The sequence below is a fragment of the Haliotis rufescens genome, unplaced genomic scaffold (assembly GCF_023055435.1).
Source record: "Haliotis rufescens isolate VD_foot unplaced genomic scaffold, xgHalRufe1.0.p SCAF_20, whole genome shotgun sequence".
NCBI lineage: Eukaryota > Metazoa > Mollusca > Gastropoda > Lepetellida > Haliotidae > Haliotis > Haliotis rufescens.
The window spans coordinates 11,342,936-11,365,836 of NW_025963891.1; the positions used below are offsets into that span (position 1 = coordinate 11,342,936).

General features: G+C 38.2%; 2 protein-coding genes across 3 annotated transcripts; one reads left to right on the forward strand and one right to left on the reverse strand.

Moving 5' to 3' along the window:
• Positions 1 to 24: 24 nt before the first annotated feature.
• Positions 25 to 15,411, reverse strand: LOC124131386 (kinetochore protein Nuf2-like). 2 transcript variants are annotated; one of them, XM_046494637.2, is made up of 12 exons: positions 15,319 to 15,411; positions 13,475 to 13,588; positions 12,404 to 12,478; positions 11,727 to 11,809; positions 10,960 to 11,021; positions 10,649 to 10,746; positions 7,751 to 7,861; positions 5,646 to 5,765; positions 3,127 to 3,389; positions 2,343 to 2,534; positions 605 to 758; positions 25 to 395 (listed from the first exon to the last, which is right to left on the reverse strand). In XM_046494637.2, the coding sequence occupies exons 2-12, from the start codon at positions 13,577 to 13,579 to the stop codon at positions 312 to 314; spliced, it is 1,347 nt and encodes a 448-aa protein (XP_046350593.2). In that variant the 5' UTR covers positions 13,580 to 13,588; positions 15,319 to 15,411; the 3' UTR covers positions 25 to 311. The 2 variants fall into 2 exon arrangements, with proteins under 2 accessions (XP_046350593.2, XP_046350603.2); XM_046494647.2 differs by having other exon boundaries at positions 15,230 to 15,374.
• A 207-nt stretch (positions 15,412 to 15,618) lies between these two features.
• LOC124131394 (elongator complex protein 6-like) lies at positions 15,619 to 18,468 on the forward strand. Its single transcript, XM_046494659.2, has 2 exons — positions 15,619 to 16,418; positions 16,857 to 18,468. The coding sequence occupies exons 1-2, from the start codon at positions 15,732 to 15,734 to the stop codon at positions 16,980 to 16,982; spliced, it is 813 nt and encodes a 270-aa protein (XP_046350615.1). The 5' UTR covers positions 15,619 to 15,731; the 3' UTR covers positions 16,983 to 18,468.
• The last annotated feature ends 4,433 nt before the right edge of the window (positions 18,469 to 22,901 follow it).

Sequence of the window (22,901 nt, forward strand, 5' to 3'; positions counted from 1 at the left end):
CTTTGTTGAAGGAACAAAACAAACTGATTTCTTTAGACATGGCTTTATTTGTTGCATTATCTCCTGTGGTATCAGTTTATGTGACACAGGAAATGTGAGCAATCACTATAGTCTGGTAGCCCACAGTGACATAGTTACATGATATGATGTGAGCAAGTCCTAGAGTCTGGTAGCACACAGCAATATAGATAAGAATGTGACATAGAGATGATAGGGAGAATAGGAACAGATGGATGTGCCAGTCAGGCTGGTGAAAGTGTGTATTATATGTACAGTTTTCTGAAGATGGGTTGATGAAGCTCGGTCGCCAATCAGAATAGTTTGTCTAATTCAGCTTTCAGGAGTTGTCTGAACGAGTCCCAGTTGCAGCCCAGGTCAGCATGCATCACATCAACCTGCAATGACAAACACATTCAGATGCACTTACATTTCTGATGAATCATTACACATTAGGCCACAAGAATTAGATTTAGCCGACTGAAAAATCTTTTTATCTTCTTTAGTATATATATGCATATATGATATTATGCAGGATATACATAATCACACTGACAACATGAGGCTACCCATTAAAACAAGTTTGCTGTGATCAGTGTGAACCTACCAAGTCTACAATCTGTGAGTACAGTTTGTGAATGTTCTCCACCCGGCTGCTGGTGGCCTTCTCCTGCTCCTTCAGCTCACACAGAACCTGATGTTTACTCTGCTGGAGACGCTTCAGCTCATCGTCCTGGTCCTCTGAGTGGGACTTCACCAGTCTTAACAGTGAAAACAGTGAGTGAATGTCAACAGTAGAGTCAGGCCAAGACCTTCACTGTTAAAAATGTTTTGTTTCTTTGGTTTTTTGGTTAGTTGTTAAACGCCATACTCAGCAATATTTAAGCTACCGGTATATGACCGCGGTCTGAAAATAATAGAGTCACCATGAGCATCGATCCACACAACTGGGATAAGATGACATTAATCAACCAAGGCAGCGAGCCTGACCACCCGATCCTGTTAGTCACCTCTTACGACAAGCAGTCTCCTTTTACAGCAGCATGTGTTGCTGATGACCTATTCTACCCAACATCTTCACGGGTCGTTGAAAATGTAAGTTAGTGGCATGTGAGGATCAATAACAAAAATCAAGAGGTATTGTTTGTTTTGTTTGTATAACGCCACCCACAGTATTACAGTTATATAGCGACAACCTGTAAAATTTGTAAAATCTAAATATTTTTTACATTTGTATACTTATTTTGCATGATGACATATGAGTATGGGACAGACAAACCAGTGATTGATACTATGAACAATGATCCACACTGTCAGGGTATGATGACATGTGATCAACCAAGAAAACCAGATCCATAAAGATGCCTCATTCAAGCATAGGTTGCTGGGGACCTTTGGGTCTATGTAACGGATATGACCAACATGAAAAACTTATTTTATAACTCAGTGGCAAAGAAAGGAGTCAACACAGTCCTAGAACTAAAATTACTTTGTATCATAAATGTCCCAGACTTAAATCTATATCACTTGTCTCAGTGAGACAATAGCGTATTGTTCATTGTCAGCAAAATTACAGCTCTATCATGGCAGTCTTCAGAATAAAACCTGACCAGACAAACCACAATGCTCATGATCGCAGCAGATACCTGTACAATTCATACTCAACCACCATTGTGACCACCCAATCCCCACTATGAGTTGGCCTATGACAAGAATTGGGCAATGAAAACAATCAAACTGAAAGTCTTTCACAAATAATTCTCATTTTAGGACAAGCATGGACACCTATTTAGCCCTGCAGTCTCCAGCTATTACTTCGTTGTTTTACACTGCAGTCAGGTGAGGTGGGTGAGGTGAAATGGGGTTTAACGTCGCGTCCAAGATTATTGCACTTATATAGCGATGTGCACACTGCAGTCAGATGTATCATGGCATTCTGTAAGTAATGGGACAGACCCATGACGAGCAGTAGAGTGTTGGGAACTTATCCTACACTGGGTCAGAACAGGTTTGTGAAACAATGCTATGAACTGACTTGGTTGTCTTCTGATACGGGTCTGTGAAACAAGACTATGAATATACAATGAATTGAGTATGTGTCAACAGAGCACTTGGAAATTGACGAGTAAGCAGCAGCTTCATTGCATATCATTGTTTTCTGTATACATTGTCAACTCATACTCAACCCTGCCAATAGTTGTAGTGTGCAAAGTCTACTCATATTTTTGTTAGTTGATATTTTAGTGTGCAAAATAGCATACACATTTCTGTTTTGAACACAGGTTATTTTCTTTGGTAGGCCTGTAACAAGGCCAAACAATACTATGAAAGTGCATTGAACTGACTCGTTGAGCTGGTTGAGCTGCTCGGTGTATGCCTTCATCTTCGCCTGCTGCTGCATGTGCTGTTTGGTCCTCTTCTCCTGCCTGATGGCCTGGGCGTGCTTCAGCTGGTCCTGCTTAGCTGTCACCTCCCCCAGAGCCTGATGCTGCTCCTGGTACTGATCCCGACTCGCAGAGATCTGCTCCGCAACCTCGCTGTGGACCAGAAATAAGTAGCTTAAGAAACATCCATCATTAATTAATCATATCAATCCATGCTATATTTCATTGATGTGGTTCATGAAGATGAAGTGTGAATAAAAGATGTGCTATTTGTTGAGGATGAGCCTGGCATTCTTAGTCTAGCTGCTAGAAAAATATCCATCTTCTGTGATCTTAGGCTATGAGACAAATGGTTCAAGATTAGATTTGCTATGGACATATCTTTTTCTAAGGATCACAATTACAAAGAGTGTTTACTTGAATACACAACCCTTATTCATTGCTGAACCGGTACATACAGTCACGTAAGTTCAGAAAAGCACTGCACTGCATCCTTCATAAGGTTTCTTGTGTTAAAAATAAATTTGTGATATATTCCGATGAATTTATGTTGATTTTGATACCTTCGCTGGGATAGCCAACAAGCAGTGCAAGGTAAAAACTGTAATATGTTCGAACCTGATTTTATATATATATAATAAACTAATGATTAAAAATGAATAAAAAATAATGCAATGCCAATCTTTAAGATCAAGAGAGTCTGAGGTACTGCAAACTATATATCAGCTGAATACCAGCTACTCACTTCTCCTTGTCCACGTCCTGCTTGATGGACTGCAGCAACTTGAGAGCTTTCAGTGCACAAGCCTCCAGCTCCTTCACCTTCTTGTGTTCCGACCTCAGCGTGGCCCCGCGTGTACGCTTCTCATCCAGTGTCATCTTCAGGCCAGCCAGCTTCTGTTCCATCCGCTCCTGTTCTTGTTTCACACGTTCTGGGGACTGAACTATCTTCTGCGACAGCTTCTCCCCTTCCTGCTGGCTGGTGAGGATGGCTAGCTTCAGCTGATCCTGCCACGGTAGAGGAACAAGTTTACATGGTTATCATGACATGAGGAAAATCTGATGTCCAGTGTGATCAACATATTACTGTTGCATTGACTCAAAGTCCAACATAGGACTGTTGTATTGACTCATAGTCCGAAATAGTACTCTTGTCTTGACACATTATAGTCCAACATAGTACTGTTGTATTGACTCATAGTCCAATATAGTACTGTTGTATTGGTCACATTACAGTACAACATATTACTATTGTATTAACACATTACAGTACAACATATTACTGTTGTATTGACACATTACAGTACAACATATTACTGTTGTATTGACTCATAGTCCAATATAGTACTGTTGTATTGACACATTACAGTACAACATATTACTGTTGTATTGACACATTATAGTCCAACATATTACTGTTGTATTGACACATTACAGTACAACATATTACTGTTGTATTGACACATTACAGTACAACATAGTACTGTTGTATTGACACATTACAGTACAACATAGTACTGTTGTATTGACACATAGTCCAACATATTACTATTGTATTGACTCATAGTCCAACATAGTACTGTTGTATTGACACATAGTCCAATATAGTACTGTTGTATTGACACATTATAGTCCAACATATTATTGTTGTATTGACACATTACAGTACAACATAGTACTATTGTATTGACTCATAGTCCAATATAGTACTGTTGTATTGGCACATTATAGTCCAACATATTATTGTTGTATTGACACATTACAGTACAACATAGTACTGTTGTATTGACACATAGTCCAACATATTACTATTGTATTGACTCATAGTCCAACATAGTACTGTTGTATTGACACATAGTCCAATATAGTACTGTTGTATTGACACATTATAGTCCAACATATTATTGTTGTATTGACACATTACAGTACAACATAGTACTATTGTATTGACTCATAGTCCAATATAGTACTGTTGTTTTGGCACACTATAGTCCAACATAGTACTGTTGTATTGACACATTACAGTACAACATATTACTGTTGTATTGACACATTACAGTACAACATAGTACTGTTGTATTGACACATTATAGTCCAACATATTATTGTTGTATTGACACATTACAGTACAACATAGTACTGTTGTATTGACACATAGTCCAATATAGTACTGTTGTATTGGCACATTATAGTCCAACATAGTACTGTTGTATTGACACATTACAGTACAACATATTACTGTTGTATTGACACATTACAGTACAACATATTACTGTTGTATTGACACATTACAGTACAACATATTACTGTTGTATTGACACATTACAGTACAACATAGTACTGTTGTATTGACTCATAGTCCAATATAGTACTGTTGTATTGGCACATTTTAGTCCAACATAGTACTGTTGTATTGACACATTACAGTATAACATAGTACTGTTGTATTGACACATTATAGTCCAACATATTATTGTTGTATTGACACATTACAGTACAACATAGTACTGTTGTATTGACACATTATAGTCCAACATATTATTGTTGTATTGACACATTACAGTACAACATAGTACTGTTGTATTGACTCATAGTCCAATATAGTACTGTTGTATTGGCACATTTTAGTCCAACATAGTACTGTTGTATTGACACATTACAGTATAACATAGTACTGTTGTATTGACACATTATAGTCCAACATATTATTGTTGTATTGACACATTACAGTACAACATAGTACTGTTGTATTGACTCATAGTCCAATATAGTACTGTTGTATTGGCACATTTTAGTCCAACATAGTACTGTTGTATTGACACATTACAGTACAACATATTACTGTTGTATTGACACATTACAGTACAACATAGTACTGTTGTATTGACACATTACAGTACAGCATAGTACTGTTGTATTGACTCATAGTCCAATATAGTACTGTTTTATTGGCACATTATAGTCCAACATAGTACTGTTGTATTGACACATTATAGTCCAACATATTATTGTTGTATTGACACATTACAGTACAACATAGTACTGTTGTATTGACACATAGTCCAACATATTACTATTGTATTGACTCATAGTCCAACATAGTACTGTTGTATTGGCACATTATAGTCCAACATAGTACTGTTGTATTGACACATTACAGTACAACATATTACTGTTGTATTGATACATTACAGTACAACATATTACTTTTGTATTGACACATTACAGTACAACATATTACTGTTGTATTCAGGGAATACATACCTGAGCTGCTTTCTTCTCTGCAATGTTTTTCTTGACCTCCGCAACAGTCTTCTGTGTGGCTGCTTGGATCTTGTGGTTCTCACTCACCTGTCTCCCCATCACCTCAATCTCCTCCATCACCTGCAACACCACACAACATCAACTACACAGGTATATTGAGACAATAGGTCAACTCTTACTACAGACTTGTTAAATATAATGTTTGTCTGTTGCTTGTCTGCAGTCAGCAATATTTTAGCTACATCACTGCAGCGTTTCAATAATCAAAACAGATTTTATGAGCATCATAGCACATCTGCAGGATGACACACAATCAACCAGGTACCCATCTTCCTGAGGCATGAGTGTCCACTAGCCTTTTTATCAAAGTCTTGTTTCCATCCTTGCCACATCTTGACGCTTTCATGTGCTACATATGATTGGACTATCGCACATATCCATAGTCCAATCAGAGAACGTTTCACAAAATCAACATTTGTATGAAAGTGATTTACCACTGCCTGTCCTTCGCATCTTTCAAACCCCCCAACAATTGCATATGTTTTTGGGTCAGGGATGAAAATGTGAATGGTTTTGTTATCTGATCGACTAAGTCGTCGCCTATTGTTGTCGCCATCTTTGTGAAGCTATATGAGATAAGAACAGAGATCTTATTGGATATCGCATTTTCATTACAAGGGGCAAGGGGTTGAAACTAGGCTTTGATAGAAGCTAGTGGACACACTTGCCTCGGGAAGATGCCAGGTACCTGACCACACAATCAACTTTAGTCACCTCTTACAAGATGGAGGACCTAGTCTAAATCACATTTCTCTCGAGGCAAGGGAGTCAACTGACTATAACAGTCCAGTTTCCTCCATTGTCGAACTAGCCTGGAATTAGGGAGTTATCTTTTGTCTGGAGTAAGGAGTCTATGTATAGTTCAATCAAAATCATGTAACAAAATGGACACCTGGTTCGTAAACTGACATGCAGATTTCGGTCCATTGCAGGATTTGCAAAGCATGTGAACCACCAACTCATTGTTAACAGATATTTTCCAAATCTTTTCATGTTTTTAATTAAGGTACTCACAAGATTTGATGCACCTCGTGAAGTAAGACACGTTTTATCACAACATAGATTTTGATTATCGATCAGAACGTCTTGACTGGGCGCCGCCATTTTGTTTGAAGCTAATGCAAGTGATATAAGAGGTGGAGTCGGATTGGTCGATGGGAGGGACAAAGAAGGGACATAACTTGTAATAGCCACTACCCAGTCTAGTTCAGTATGGGTGGAAAGTGGACTTTTACAGTCAGTTAACTCCCTTGACTCGGGAAGATGAAATCCCCACAGGTGCTATATTCCAAATAGCACAGCAAAGTAGTTCCATTCACTGAAACTTTCAAATAAAAGAAAATATTATTGGCTGTGCAAGATGTGCAAGACATGCTCTGTTATTGACTGACACAAAAGTAGGTAATATGATGAGTATAGTCAATGACGTTGTAAGACTGATGAGAGTAAAAATCGATGAAGAACAAAGTCATCTTCCTTAGGCAAGGAGTTAACTGACTTTAAAAGTTCAGTTTCCACCCTTGCCAAACTTGGCTGGAATTCCTGGGATCAATCATAGCGCCACCAGTGGTTATTAAGAGTTATGTCCCTTCTGTGCCTCTCCTATTGACCAATCAGATTCCATCACTTGCATTTGTTTCAAACAAAACGGTGGCGCCCAGTCAATCGATAATCAAGATCTATGTTGTGATAAAACGGGTCTTACATCGCGAAGTGCATCAAATCATGCAAGCACCTTTATTACAAACATGAAAACGTTTTGAAAATATCTGTTGACAACAAGTTGGCGGTGCACATGCTTTGCAAATCCTGCAATCAACCAAAATCTGCGGGACAGTTTAAGAACCAGATTTTGATTTCGTTGCCCGATTTTGATTGGACTATGCATAGACTTGTTAGTCCAGTCAAAATGTAACTCCATAATACCAGACGAGTTCGACAAGGGATGAAACTGGACTTTTATACTCAGTTAACTCTCTTGCCTCGGGAAGATGGAACAAAGTAGTCATTGGCAAGTGTATGCCACCCAAACAGTCCACACACACCTTCTTGATCTCAGGATCCTGCTCTGCACGGATGGCCTTCAGCTTGCTGATCTTCTGCTTCAGCTCATCGTTAGACTTTAACAAATATTCTCGCTGTTCTCTGTATCGTTCCTGCAAACAAAAACATCATCAACAATGATAACCTGCAATGTCCAACAGCCAAATGTCTCTGAAGATTGAAGATAGGCTTGGGTCACAAGGTGAAGAGTTGCCTCCCTTCTCACATAAGCCATGAGGTGTACTGCCAAAGTTTCTGTTAGTGATTGAATGTTGATAACTTTTTAATCTTGCTTGCATATTCGTTGCAGGTAAACACAGTCGTTGGGTTGAATTTTGGTTCTATCATTTACAAATATTAATAATGTTAACAGTGAGATGCATTTTAAAAGATTTTAGGATCATGGTCAAAGTCACTGTGACCATGCTGCTAAATTCTCTTAAAATCCATTTCCTCTCGCTGTAAACATGATCTGCTCAGAAACCACTGGACTAGTGAAGCTGAAATTGTTCCAACCAATGATGACACCCCAATTTGTTCAAGAGTTGTGAATCAGATTTTCATTATGGCCACCATATTACAAAACCTCTTTATGGCTATTACTCGGACATTTTTGTTAAAAATGTAATGAAATATGGCATACCATATTCAACGTAATGAGCGCCCCGCTCTAATAAGTGCCCATGGCGATATTTCCTAATATATTGGCTAGTGAACAATCCCAATTAGCACCCCTTCCGATTGATCAATGTACACAAGACTTATTTATTCGTGTATAATATGCACTTGTGTGTTATATATGCACCCTTAATTATGGGCAATTGAATTCTGGAAAAATATATCTGTCGCATATAAACATTTCAGGGTGTCGGCATAAACCCCAAAATTTATGTTCAGCATTTACCAAAATAATATTCTAATAAGAGCCCCCTATTTCTAATTTTGTAGGAAAAATTTATTTTATGTAGTTGGTAGTATTTGGGGGTATTTTGGGGTGGTTTTTTTTGTTTTTTGTTGGGTTTTTTTTTTTGGGGGGGGGGGGCAATATCGTATATTTTACCTTAACCTATCTCATTCTTATCTCATCTCATATCTGAAAGGTAGTTAAAATGTCCTGAACTGTGTTCACAGAGAACAGATAAAACAGGTAACCCGAACACACCCCTGAGCTGCACCAGAACCATGCGACCAAGCCAGTAGACTCATTACTCTCTTGTTCTCTTACTTACGGTCGAAACACATATGAGGTGGAAGAGGAGGCGGCTGGGTGGGCGCATTAGCGTTTAAGTCAGGACAAGTATAGATGATATGTTTGCTCTACATATTTTCAAAGTAGACCAAAATAATTATGAATAACATCTTTATTATACTGTTATAGCGACGTTTTGGTATAGATCCTTATACCGTTGTCAAGCAAGGCTGAATAATGAACATGGTACAGAATTATATATGGTGGGTGAAAGATTCACAGTAACAGCAATGATCACTCATAGAGGGATAAACATGAGTAGGTTATCTAATAACAGAAGGCAAATATAGTAACAACATGATTGACAGAGAACACACACAATGATAAAGTCAATTAAACAGGAAACCATTAAACCAATTAAACCGGATTAAATACGAGGTGGGATGGTTGGGAAAACAATTGCTTGATGAGTTCATAATAGGCGGATGGGATGAAACAGCCAAGAATGTGGAGATGATGCCTGTCTTAGTTCCCAACCATTGTCTACAGAAAGCCTACCCACAGCAATCAGTATATCCACTTCAACTCCAACCACTCACTTAAGAGTTAGGCTGGATTGTCTGGTCCAGACTCAATTATTTACAGCCCGCCATCATATAGCTGGAATATTGCTGAGTGTGGCGTTAAACAACAAACAAACAAACAAACTTAGAGTTAGAACTAAAACTGGCATCATCTCCACACTCACCAAACAAGCCATCAACCTTTGTTCAGCTGACCCCAAACCTGAGATCCAGCACCTCCGTTGTGTATTATCTCATCTCAACAATTACCTACCCAAGTGTCATCTCATTCACACTCCACCCCAGACCTACGACCACCAAATTTAAACCAGCACTCTTCTGCATCACCCTCCCCATCTTAGGCAAAGCTTCCCACATCATCAGCCACCTCCTCAAACAGCAAGCCAATACTGACATCTACTTCACTAGCTTAACCTTCCTCAATAACCTACTAAAAGCAAATGGCAGAAATCCCACCAAACCCAAGAACCCGAGGGGGTAGTTTGCCAAACTGATTATTGATTATTGATCCTATGTCGGTAAAACATCCCTCCCCTTCAACACCAGAATCAAAGAGCACAAAACTTCATCCATCAAATCAGACAGTAAATCAGCCATCTGGGGCCATATCAGCAACTGCCCCAATCACAACATCAATAGGGAAAACATCCAAATCCTCTCCAACAACCTCCATTACTTCACAAAAAGAAAACTAACAGTAGAAGTCCAGACTTGGCACCACAAGCCTACTATCAACAGAGATCTAGGCTATTTGAAGATCCAAGGTAGAATAGGTCTTCAGCAACCCATGCTTGCAGTAAAAGGCGACTATGCTTGTTGTAAGAGGCATCAAGCAGGATCGGGTGGTCAGGCTCGCTGACTTGGTTAATGCATGTCATCGTATCCCAATTGCATGGATTGATGCTCATGATGTCAATCACTGGATTGTCTGGTCCAGACCCGATTACTTACAGACCTCCGTCATATAGCTGTAATAATGCTGAGTGCGGCGTTAAACAACAAATGAACAAACAAACAAATATAATGAACTCATCAAGCAATAATTTGGGGTGTCATCACTGGCTGAAACAAGTATGTCACAGATCACACAACCATACAAGTGCTTACAAAATTTAAACTTGACTTACATTCTTAGCTTTGAGTGCATCAAACATCTCAATTCTTGACTGCCGAAAGCGGTAGAAGTTTATTGCTGCACTCATAATCTTGATGAGACGCTTGGGTCCTGATAAATATCATGATATCAGTTCAATTAAATGAAGACAATATCAACTTTTTAAAATCATACTGGCAGCAAGAATATATACAAATACCAGAAACATAGCATGAATAATTTACAAAAAATAAGTGTAAAATAAATGTTTCTATCTATATTATGATGTAACACTATGGGTATGACATCAAACACATTTTCATTTACATAAGAGATCAGACTTACTTGGGTCAATGACATCCTTAACACTGAAATCTGTGAAGGCACATGCGTACATCACCCTCTGACTGGAAAAAAACAATACTCATGAACAGTGCTTGAAATTGAATAAGTGAGGGAGTATGGTTTTACACCGCTATAGCAATATTCCAGCAATATCATGGCGGCGGAAACCAGAAATGGGTTTCACACATTGAACGTATGTGGAGAATCAAACCTAGGTCTTCAGCATGACAAGCTAACGCTTTAACCACTAGGCTACCCCACCACCCCTTATGCCAAATTACTCAGATAATCCTACAGTTGTAAGAAAGATATGAAACAATGGAATGCCAAAACATGAACTATTAGCTTTTAAATAACGAATACATTCTAATGTTTACATCTATTAACATGTTAAGCCTGTAACAAGCTCAAAACATGTAAACAGATTTTTAAACCAAAAGAGAAATGAAAATCCGCCTTGAACATGTTTATCGAGTCTCACGTTGAATTGCAAATAATCAACACTACACGATTTAATACATGTAATGTTTGAAACATTTTACAATTCATTGGATATATGCTTAGGACTGAAAATTAGCACATGTCAGTTTCATTCACCTGAAAGTTTTTTGGACTTCTAGCATTATCTTTTTGGACACATTTTAGCTTAGCTCCACATTTGGTGTTGTTCAAGTTCAAAATAAGCAAGAGGTGAAAGAAACAAGTATAATTCTCATTCATATGAACTCATCAAACTTTCATAACATGTCTGAAAGTTTTGCACTTACATAGCCAAGGTGAAGGCCATCAAGGACATTGACTCTTCATGTATCTCAGGATAGTCACACAGCTGGGAGCTGTGGATGTGTTGCTGAAACAAAAACATGATTAAGAAGATTATGTTGTGTGTTTTATATGTGATTTGATCATCCCAAGCTAAACATGCTAAATAAGATATTTGGAAAGGATCATCTTTTTTTTAAATTCTTGATTGAAAAATCTCAGCATTAAATCTGTGATACTGAACATCTTATTTGTCAGTTTTCAGACTGCTAAAGGTTAATGTGCCATGTTAAGGTGCCATTTTCAGGTGCAATATCAAATTTAAATATATTTTCAGTCGACTTTGCAGCTTCTGAATATTCTGATAAACATGGATGAAGGTATATATCATCTAAATATCCAGTGTATTATATCTCCATTTCATACACCTGGAAAGAACTTATATGCCAACTGCTGTTTTGGCTATGAGGTTTGAAAACCTGTGTGCTGGCCCCAAAACTAAGGCCTAGAAACAAGAACATGTGCTTTTTCCTGAAACTGTGAAAAAGTAATTCTTTGTCAATAAGTCCTCTGATCTCTTCATAATTAAGACTACAAAGACCCAGATACAATTAATGTATGTGACCCCCCAACACACACACCACCACCACCCTCCCCCCTCTTTCCAACATGTGTCTGTTACCTGTCTCACTTGGTCTGCCGTGACTCCAGCAAGAGATTCTAGAACCATGCCATATAAGGAATTCCAGCGATGAACCTGGGTCAGAAATATGTCTTGAAAGCAAAATCAATCAAGTAAACAAGAAATAGCACCAACCACTATCCAATTCAGAAATCCAACCTCTGTCTGACTGGACCTTTTGGCTAATTGATTACCATATATGATAGATAACCTTTATGTAAGAGAGAGAGTGTAAAATGTAAGTGTTACTGTTTAAACAATGCAGAAAGATTTCATCAGGGCAAACAGCAAAGATATTCTGCTAAACCACGGTAAACATGCTAAATTTTAACATACTTAAAATAATAGGTCAAAACCTTTTGTCATGAAATTCTTACTGCTCCATTTTCACTTATGTTTTTTAACAGTAGTAGTCCTAGTAATTAGGGCTGGCTGAAAAGATTGATAATCGGAATTATCGCCAACATTAAGAGAAACATAACAATTATCGCTATGAAAGTTGTATCATTGATAATATCGTATATAAACTACATGTATTGTGATTAAATTAGGATTATTTTACCAAAGCAGACTTGTTATTGATCATGCAGAAAGCAGCAACTGATTTCGTTATATCTTTAATGTCCACAAAGAAATCCATGCAAAAATGTGTAACCACTCACCTTAACGTGAAATATGTGTTTTCTCTTTGGCCTTTTTGCATATTTGCTCAGAGTTACTTCTCTGATATTAATCGATAATTGATCAATATTTATTTTAAAATTATCGATTTCAGTGATCTATATCAATAGCCAGCCCTACTAGTAATAAAATAAAAAACATTACATATAATATTTGCAAAGTTTATGCTTCAGGCTAAACAAAATAAAAGTATTGGTTCTCAGGCACCCCCCACATCTTCATAAAGTCCACAGCATGTTTCGTTTTTATTTCCATTTTTACAAAAAATGTTGTACACACTATGAAGTAAACTACAACATGTACAATAACACCGTAAACATCCTCCATACAACACGTACAAGGTTTATTAAATCGTTGAATGTAAATTGTGGTCTGTGCACTTTAACTCACATCAGGTTTTCTCATGTCATTTTCTGATATTGGGATCTCCATTTCTCGACACACTGACACTATCTGGTCCACCGTGAGCGTTGGGAACTGGTGACTCAAAGACATCTTTTCTATCTGTAAAACACAACACATCAAAGTTCAATTCAGTTGGTAGGTACATGGTAGGCCTTTGGCAAAATATAGTTTAAGGGTTTTAGAAAACAACAGCTGGTTATATGTCATAAATTCTATATATCATAATATGATTAATGTGTCATATGTAGCAACTGACTGGGTTAAGTTAATACAGGGATAATTCTAGGGGGGGGGGGAGCTTGTGCTTTTAGCCCCTAAATTTAAAAAAGGCCCACATTTTCAAATACAATAGTGCATTTTAACATTGTGCTGTATGGGCAAATGTGGGTGTACCTCTGGAATATTTGAAATTTTCACATCAATGGCCCATGTCAGAAAATTCCTTGATATTAATCAAACATGTTAAAAAAAAATAATTAAACAATAACTAAAACAAAAAAATATACAAGGGCCAAAGCTGAGTGCAGAATGATGTCTTGGACATGCTGAAACAAAGTGTGTTATATCATATGTACAAAGTAACAGATTTCTGTGCATTGTGCATTCTGAGATCATCCTTAAATTATGTAAATGTTTTCAAATTTACAAAAAAGATAAACCCCTTTACATACATGCATCCAGCTACCTCCAAGAAATGGTTATCAGGCAGTTAAAGAAATTAAAAATGTTAGCTTTGTTACATTGGGCAAGAATGCATTGTACTCAAAACATTGGGCCATGTGCAAATGATATTTCCTTATTAACAGTATCTAAGTTTTTCACACACCATTTTCAGTCGCCTCGCTGAAATAACAGGGAGTTTGGGGGGCTTGTAACCCACACAATGATTTGAAACAAATGCTTTCCTAAGAAAACCTCAAATTTAGTTATCATAGTTAATGAAAAATATGTGTTTGTTGAAATGTGGCCCCAAAGGATATGTCACTGATGAGGTTACGGCACGCCATTATCACGTTTATGGAACCTGTATTTTCTTGTAATGTTTTATGTTTAAGAATTGCTTTGATAGTCAATTTCAAGGTTTAATAATCCCAAACCATACAAATGCAAGCAGAGTTATTTTTTATGCTTATCATGTTTATTGAGTTTTATCGCTCTAATTTTCAAATAGTAACTCTATCGATTGCGTAAATAGTTGCATCAAATGAACATGGCGGATAGGTATCCGTTAAAAACTAAAAAAGCATAGGTTTCGTTGTCTCAATTGTATTTTGAATCCATGAGGGGGCATATAGGTAACTTTTTTTATTGTAAAAAATGTAAAATGTAAATTTTTTGTTTGATGCTTCTAATTATAGGCCTAGCAGCATGCGACAACGTGACAATTATTTAAACTGGGCACTGAGTATGTTCATGTCATACTATGTTTACAACATGAGTGTCATAAAAATAGTATGACATGAACACGAATATAATATCCTCCACCCTCCTCCATGCAATAGCAACATCTAACATGCTACTCTGTATACATCCTGTTCACATTGGATATTCATTTGTTATTATCATAGACTTTTAACCTGTGGCCGATATGATTTTTTTGTGGCCGTTTTGACTATGGGTTTGTGACCATTTTGACTTTTTGTGGCCGTTTTAACTTTTGAGGCCGTTTTTACTTCAACCTGGACTTTTGGACGGGGGATACGGGCGAAAACCATTCCCATTTTATCGGTAAACACAAACCTCCTGAAATTATACAACAAAACAAAAACTGTGAGCGATGCCCCTTCTTGGGCTCAATATACAATGGAAGACAACTTCAAGATACACACGTGAAGAACTACACCAGTAGACTAGTTGTTTACAAATATTCTTCTTTCAAATCTGGCGCACCGGAAACAGTGTATTGACTGTAATACAAAATAGGAAATCCATGATGGAAACGGAATAGAAATTGTAGAAACACAATGATAATGAAAATGAATATAAATAACGTGAATAACAATGTTTTATTAAAACATTTAGTGTATGTATGTATTTACGAAAACAATATATCAAACATTTAGGCGATGAATTGACCGAGAATAAACATATAAAACAGATCCTGGTCGTTAATGTATCATTCTCTAATTTCGCTTTATACGAAATTGCAGCCTGAATTATCTCCCTTGGATAAAACACGACAGCATTTCATCCGTGCCTCGACTTCTTCAAAACCCATGTTTATTTTGTGAAGTGACTCAATATGATAAGTGAAATCGACAACATTCTTTCCTCAAACAATGATATAACAGATGAAGGCTGCTTTGTGGGGATCGCGGACAGTTCTGCAGATGGATCGTTTCTTATTCACTACTTTCTCAATTCTAATTTGAGGAAAGGCAACAAAGTCTGTTTTATAGGCTTTGCCCAGTCTTTCAACCATTACTCCACAGTTGCTCAAAAACAAGGCGTTAACCTCAATACAGAAAAAGAAAATGGGAATCTTGTATTTATTGAGGGAATGAAGTACCTTGGACAGGCAATCTGCCACCAGGCTCTTGGCTCCCAAGATACAGAAGATGGAAAGAGCCAAGACCCATTTTCTTGTTTAGCAAAGCAATGCAGCCTTCTGCCATTACTGCAGTATATTAAGTCTCGGATATCATCTATGACTTCAGCAGATGGCAAAGCAAGACAAGTACTGATAATAGATAATTTAAGTTTACTGATAAACATTGGTGTAGCGCCAAAGGAAATGACGACTTTTCTTCATTATCTGAAAAATTCACTCCTAAATATTGACTTTCCAGGACAAGTAATTGTTTTACTGAATGTGATACAAACTGACGAAGATGCCATGTTTCTGTGGAAGTACCTATGTCACTCTTGCAGTATGACTTTGTTTGTGTCTGGGCTCATGAGTGGCTACTGTAGAGATGTACACGGAGAGGCAAGTATTAATTAGTAATTTTGTTACCATGGTTATGGTATGTTAATGTTGTGTTATATCAGTTTTACAGTATATCAGTTTTACAGTGTATGGTTAGATCCAACAACATAAGATTTTATTTATCCTTATAAAAAATTTACATCATGTACATGGCCCGTTCAAAAAAATTATTCTTTATCCCATCCAGTGTTTAAATATTAACAAAAAGAATGAAAGTCAATGGGTAAGTGTAATAGACCCCAACTTAAAAGTTAAAAACAAAGGGGGTATGTAAGTTACAATACAAATAAACCTAAACAAATACCAATGTGCCACTGCCAGGTCTGCCTTTTACTTCTTACACTGCCACGCATACTCTATGTACAGCTCTTTTGTGAAGCATGATGACATGATCTTGAGTTTGAAACTGTTTATGTTCATCTTTTTTCTCTGTTTCAGTTAACCATCAAAGTTCAAGATGGCCACTGTAAACCTAAGAAAGCAACAACAAAGAGGCGCCAGTTTAAAGTGATGGATAAAAATGTGTCGTTCTTTGCCTCTGGCCTATCATCAGCAGTGTTATAGTCGCCTTCATTTTCTGTTACAGTGTACAATGTGGTAGTTGTATTGCTGTTGTCACATGCCTACCACCTGTATCAATTCTGTTTGTATTTTGGTGGAACTGAACTGTTGAAAAGAGAATAATTATACAATCAAACAAATATATGCCACAATATTCATGATATATTCTGATATTTATTTTACATTATTGCACAACAGGATACACTGAAATGTGATGTATTGTTATTTCATGGATTGGTACAGACCAAAAAGTACCAATTTGATTGTTTGTTAAGTGCAACACTCAGCATTGTAATGGCGGCCTGTAAATAATCTACTCTGGAGCAGATAATCCAGTGATTGATTTGAGCAACAATCCATGCCAAGCTTGACCACCTGATCCAGTTGGTCTCCTCTAGGACCACTGTGACTTGAATTGTTTGCTAGGCATTACTTAGAAGTTGACGGGTGACAGTAGAGGCCTTGCTTGACAACAGTATAATGATCTATACCGAAATGTTGCCTTTACAGGAAATGAAGTTGTTATTCATAAATTGTCCCTATTGTGTCAAGTAAGACTTGCTACATATGAAAAGGACTTCCTGATATTTGAGGCGAGTAATGTTCATTGTAACTTTCATGCTGAACTGTATATTATCTTCACACTGTCAATTCTTGCACATTATCTACATAACCAACTATTTTAAAGTACTTTCCTTTCAAGGAGTGATTCAGGTGCCCTACGGTCTAAGGAGTCTCATCCCTAAGTTGTCTGGGTCTGCTGGTCATGTGTTTGAATACAAGATTCACAGCAATTATAATTGACTGTTGGTGGTGGGGGGGGGGGGGGGGCATTTCTACTATTGCAATAGTGTTGAGATTGTTAAAAACCACTATTGTGATAATTGGCAAGATAGTACAACTAGGGCAGAAACCGGTAATATTTGTTATTTACTCATAATTGTAATCTATTAGTGTTTGTTTTGCAGAACACAAACTATTTCCACACTTTTTAATATCTAAATTTTTAATTTATTTTTTACAAATTTGTGGACATGCTGTAGTGAAATATTTTTTCTTTTATTTTGTCATTGACTTTCTGCAGACTGAGTAAGTGTATCAACATTCTCATAGTTACCTTCATGCTGTATGACATGTCTCTAGATCACCAGTATACATTAAAAGTCTTTGAAAAGTCTCTGAGCATATCTTAGCTGATATAAAAAAAAATGGGTGGGTCCAAGTCTCCAATCTCAAAAGTGGATGGTGAATTGACTTATTTTTCACATTGTAAATTTTAACAAGTAAAAAAATGTGCGTGTCTGCCATCCTATGAATTGAAGCACTCACAAGAACTAGAGAGTGATTAATGTATGTTGATATTTTTACGACCCGTGAAGATCTGGGTAGAGAATAGGTCTTCAGCAACCCATACTTGTCGTAAGAGGCATCTAACGGGATCAGGTGGTCAGGCTAGCTGACTTGCTTGATGCATGTCATCGTATCCCAATTGCGTGGATCGATGCTCATAACGTCAATCACTGGATTGTTTTGTCCCGACTCAATTATTTGCTGACTGCTGTCATATAGCTGGAATACTACAGTATTGAACAGCAAACAAACAAACAAACATATGTTTACACCAGTCACACTCAATGTTTCTTGGCATTCTAACAGTTTGGGTTATGTTTCATAAGGCATGAAATGTCGTTATTTTGTTCGCTTTTCCAGAATCATTGTCAAGCCTGTCCCAGAAAGCTCTGGAGCCTTAATTGTTACAGAACTGTTGACATTTGCCAAGTTATGATGTGCAAAAAAGTTCATATATATTTTGTATTTGCTTAAGTTCATCCCTAAATATAAGTGAGAAAGACCCTGCCCCACAATTTGTCAAATATTGTGCTGCCATACTTTAAGGGATGTTGATGTTAGTCATGATATTCTCAGGAATGAATTTTATTGTTTTAGACTAGATTGTTAAATGAAGGAATGGCAGAAGTCTCCTGAACTCTTCTGCATATGAATCCTTTTCTCTTCTCAGTTCCAAATTTAAGTGAGTGAGTACGATTTTACGCCACTTTTAGTACTTTTCCAGCAATATCACAGCAGGGGACCAGAAATGGGCATCACACGTTATACCCATGTGGGGAATTGAACCCGGGTCTTGGACGTGATGAGCAAACGCTTAACCGCTTAAGATCTTGATTATTGATCATGTTGTCTTGACCGGGAGCTGCCATTTTGTCCGAAGCAAATACAAGTGATACGGGAGGTAGAATCTGATTGGTCAACAGGAGGGACATAGAAGGGACATAACTCATAATAGCCACTGGTGGTGCTACGATTCAGCATGAAATTCCAGCCTAGTCAGGCAAGGGTGAAAACTGAACTTTTACAGTCAATGACTCCCTTGCCTTGGGAAGATTCAGAAGGACATGACAGAGTGTTCCAGAGTGATGTCATGTCTGCTACACAAACTTACTGATAATTGTTGTATTTTACATTCTTGCTCCAAAATGTTGTCTTCGCTGCCCCACCCAAGTGTTGAGTCACAAGTCCCTGACCTGACTAACGGGATTGAGTGGTCAAGCTCGCTGACTTGGTTGATGCAAGTCATCATATCCCAAATGCGTGGATCGATGCTGATGGTGTCAGTCACTGGATTGTCTGGTCGTGACTCGATTATTTACAGACCGCTGTTATATAGCTGGAATATTGCTGAGTGCAGCATTAAACAATAAACAAACAAACAAATGATTGTGTGTCATGCCCAACAAGTGATGTAGATGGAATGTTGCATCAGAACACTCAGTCACTGTTCAGAACCAATTTCAACTGTTCGTCTGATATGGTGCCTGATGTTGAGAAGATGAAGAGAAATGTTTAATGAAATAAACAGCTGTCCATGTTCTCTGTTGTCGGATGTTGTCTGTACAAGTTTAGTTTACCAGCACTGAATTGTTCATTAAGTTTACATGGTGGCATGTTGTCTGGTACCTTTCAGTCTTTGCCTCTGAGACTGCAGGACCTTCGAAGGTAAACGTTTGTATTTATTTAATAAATAATGTCTCTGAACATGTTTTTAAGCATTTTAATACAATTAATACAGAGACGCCATGGTTGACTGGTTGAGAAAAACATTTGAAATTTTATCAACAATAGGTGCTGAGGTGAGGTTAAATGGGTTTTAAAGTCAGGTTCAAGATTATTGCACATGTAGCGACATCGCTACACTGCCTGGCTACAGTATACCGACTCTTGAGTCCTTGTTTCATGGCCTTGATGCCAAATGCCAGGCAGGGTAACAAGAAGTACCATCTTATAACATATTTTGGTTTGATGCGTCCAGGGGATGGAACCCCAACCATCCACTCTCCAGGAAGACGCTCTATCCACTAGACCACGGAGGTTGTCTTATAGGCAACAGACTTATCCACTTTATTTTTATTAACACAAGGATTATATTAGTTGTACCTGCCTTGTTCAAGATACTACCCCTGCTCATCATACTACCCCTGCCGAACCTGTTGACTTCCAGTATGCAGTGTCATACGTACATAACATTTACCTCAAGGTCTGCGCAACCGAGACCACCTCCTTGGTCTAATGGTAGAGCATCCGCCTGGAGTGAGGAAGGTCCGAGGTTCGATCACCGACTGCGTCATACCAAAAGATGGTACTTGTTGTTACCCTGTCTGGCACTCAGCATTTAGGAGCTAAAACATGGACTGGTCGTAGTCAGTATACTGTGCCTGAGTGGGCTATTCATGTTAAACTGTGGCAGGGTATCTCAGTGTGCCAGCACTATAAATCAGCATCAGTCCGACTAGTACAACTAGACACACACACGCACGCACACACACATCTGCATGCATGTCGCTTTATAATTGCAATAATCTTGGGACCCATGAAGATCTGTGGTAGAATAGGTCTTCAGCAACCAATGCTTGCCGGACTATGCTTGTCAAAAGAGGCGACTAACCGATCGGGTCAGGTTCGCTGTATTGGTTGATGCATGTCCTCGTATCCCAATTGTGTGGATCGATGCTCATCACATCAATCACTGGATTGTCTGGTCCAGACTCGATTATTTACAGACCGCCGTCATGTAGCTGGAATATTGCTGAGTGCAGCTTTAAACAGCAAACAAACAGCAATGATCTTGGACCGTTAAGCCCCATTTCACCTCACTACACACTCTGCACTAGGCACAAAACGGTGCTGAACAATCATTTCTCCATCACCAGTGAGGCAAAACACATTGGACATGACAAAACGGATGTAGTCGATGATGCTTGTCCATCAAAATGACATAACATATGGCTTGACGACGTTGGTGGTTCCTCATCGTCTGGGATGATATCCAACACGAACCGGTTATGGCGGATGCTGCAGAGGTTGCTGTGGTGGTCTTTCGTCGTAGGTGATGAACCCGGATGTTCTTTGTTACCGGATCTGGGAAAGTCGCACGTTTTGATGGTGCCTGGTTATACATGGAACGGCCGACCTGGTCCCACATGACATGGCGTTTCTTTCAGCTTCACTTGGTCCTATCATGTGTTTGATGGTTAATCATAATTCATGATCATGTTTCAGATCGTGCACATGCAATGGTCACGTGGTTTGCACATAAATGGGCATTGGCCAGTGTAGACGTTTGTAATCTGCATTTTGTGCTCTGTGCTCTGGCGAATGTAACCATGGTGATATCTTTGGAACAATTCATGACTCCTTTATCACTATGTTTAAAAGCCTCACATGTATTAATGATATCCGTCATTTTTCTTTTGGGGACGCGGGTGGCCCAGTCAGAAACCTATGATTGTGGGTTTGAATCCCGGTTCGCCCCGATTATGTTTCTAGATTTGTCAGCGCCATACCCGTGCTCGTGGGTTTCACCGAAGTGGTAAACGTCTAAGACCTGCATCACTTCGGGCTATACTCCCACATTAAGCTGACATGCCGTGATATAACTGCAATACTGTTAAAAGCGGCGTTAAACCCAACTCACTCACACACTATTGAGTACGTATGAAGGTTTCTTCTAAAGCTAAACAAATGTAATAATTTCTTCATTATCCCTGCTTATCGGTTGCAGTCAAGACGTCTTTCATATTCTTACTTGTTACCCTGCCTGACGCTCAGCATTAAGGGGGTAAAACAAGGACTGGTCGGCTGTGAGTCAGTATACTCTGTCTGAGTGGGGTATACATGTTTACCTGCAGCCTGCTATCACAGTGGGCTAAAATCAGCATTAGCCCGGACTAGAACAATCAGCCACACACATACCTGCATACATGTCGCCATGTAAGTGGAATAATTTTGGACTCGACATTAAACCCGATTTCACCTCACCTCAACTCTCCCCTATTCCGAAAACTTTGTCTTCGCATTCGGGTATATTTTCCCTTACTAGAACACCTCAGAATTTGTGTTGCAATTCATATGACTGGTTACCTTAGTGATTGCTACTAAATCAATATTGATTGACAGTAAACCGATTATGTTTGTAGTTAACATATGTTTTAATCATCGGTAAAACCACTAGCCTTATTAAGTTGGAGCTTTGCTTGGATGATCCTGATAATTGTGCGATACGATTAATTATGTTGGCTCAGCAATTATCTTCGCGACTGAGGATTAAATGGCCCTTGGCAAAGTACTCATAAAACTGGATTATCATGGTTTCATGTCTGAATACTTATACGAGTCTACATAAATGTATGCTGGTGTCATCACTGATTTTCAGTGGTCCATTCATATAAATATCACAGCCGTTTACGCCAAATCGAATCCGTTTCGGTGGATAATTTAGAGTGGTTATGCTCTTGCATTGACAATCTATATTTTATGAAGACATCTGGGTTTGATCACAATAATCAAACTTAAAATGTGTTATGTACAGAGCGTCGTAAGGATAATTCGTGATATCTCTGTTTTAGA

Excerpts from the sequence above, each read along its gene's own strand:
- LOC124131386 (XM_046494637.2), bottom strand. The coding sequence starts at position 13,579 with ATGTCTTTGAGTCACCAGTTCCCAACGCTCACGGTGGACCAGATAGTG. Across the intron at positions 12,479-13,474 it reads ATGACATGAGAAAACCTGAT|GTTCATCGCTGGAATTCCTT; the intron begins GTGAGTTAAAGT and ends TTTCTGACCCAG. Across the intron at positions 7,862-10,648 it reads ATGCACTCAAAGCTAAGAAT|GAACGATACAGAGAACAGCG; the intron begins GTAAGTCAAGTT and ends TTTTGTTTGCAG.
- LOC124131394 (XM_046494659.2), top strand. The coding sequence starts at position 15,732 with ATGATAAGTGAAATCGACAACATTCTTTCCTCAAACAATGATATAACA. Across the intron at positions 16,419-16,856 it reads GTAGAGATGTACACGGAGAG|TTAACCATCAAAGTTCAAGA; the intron begins GCAAGTATTAAT and ends TCTCTGTTTCAG.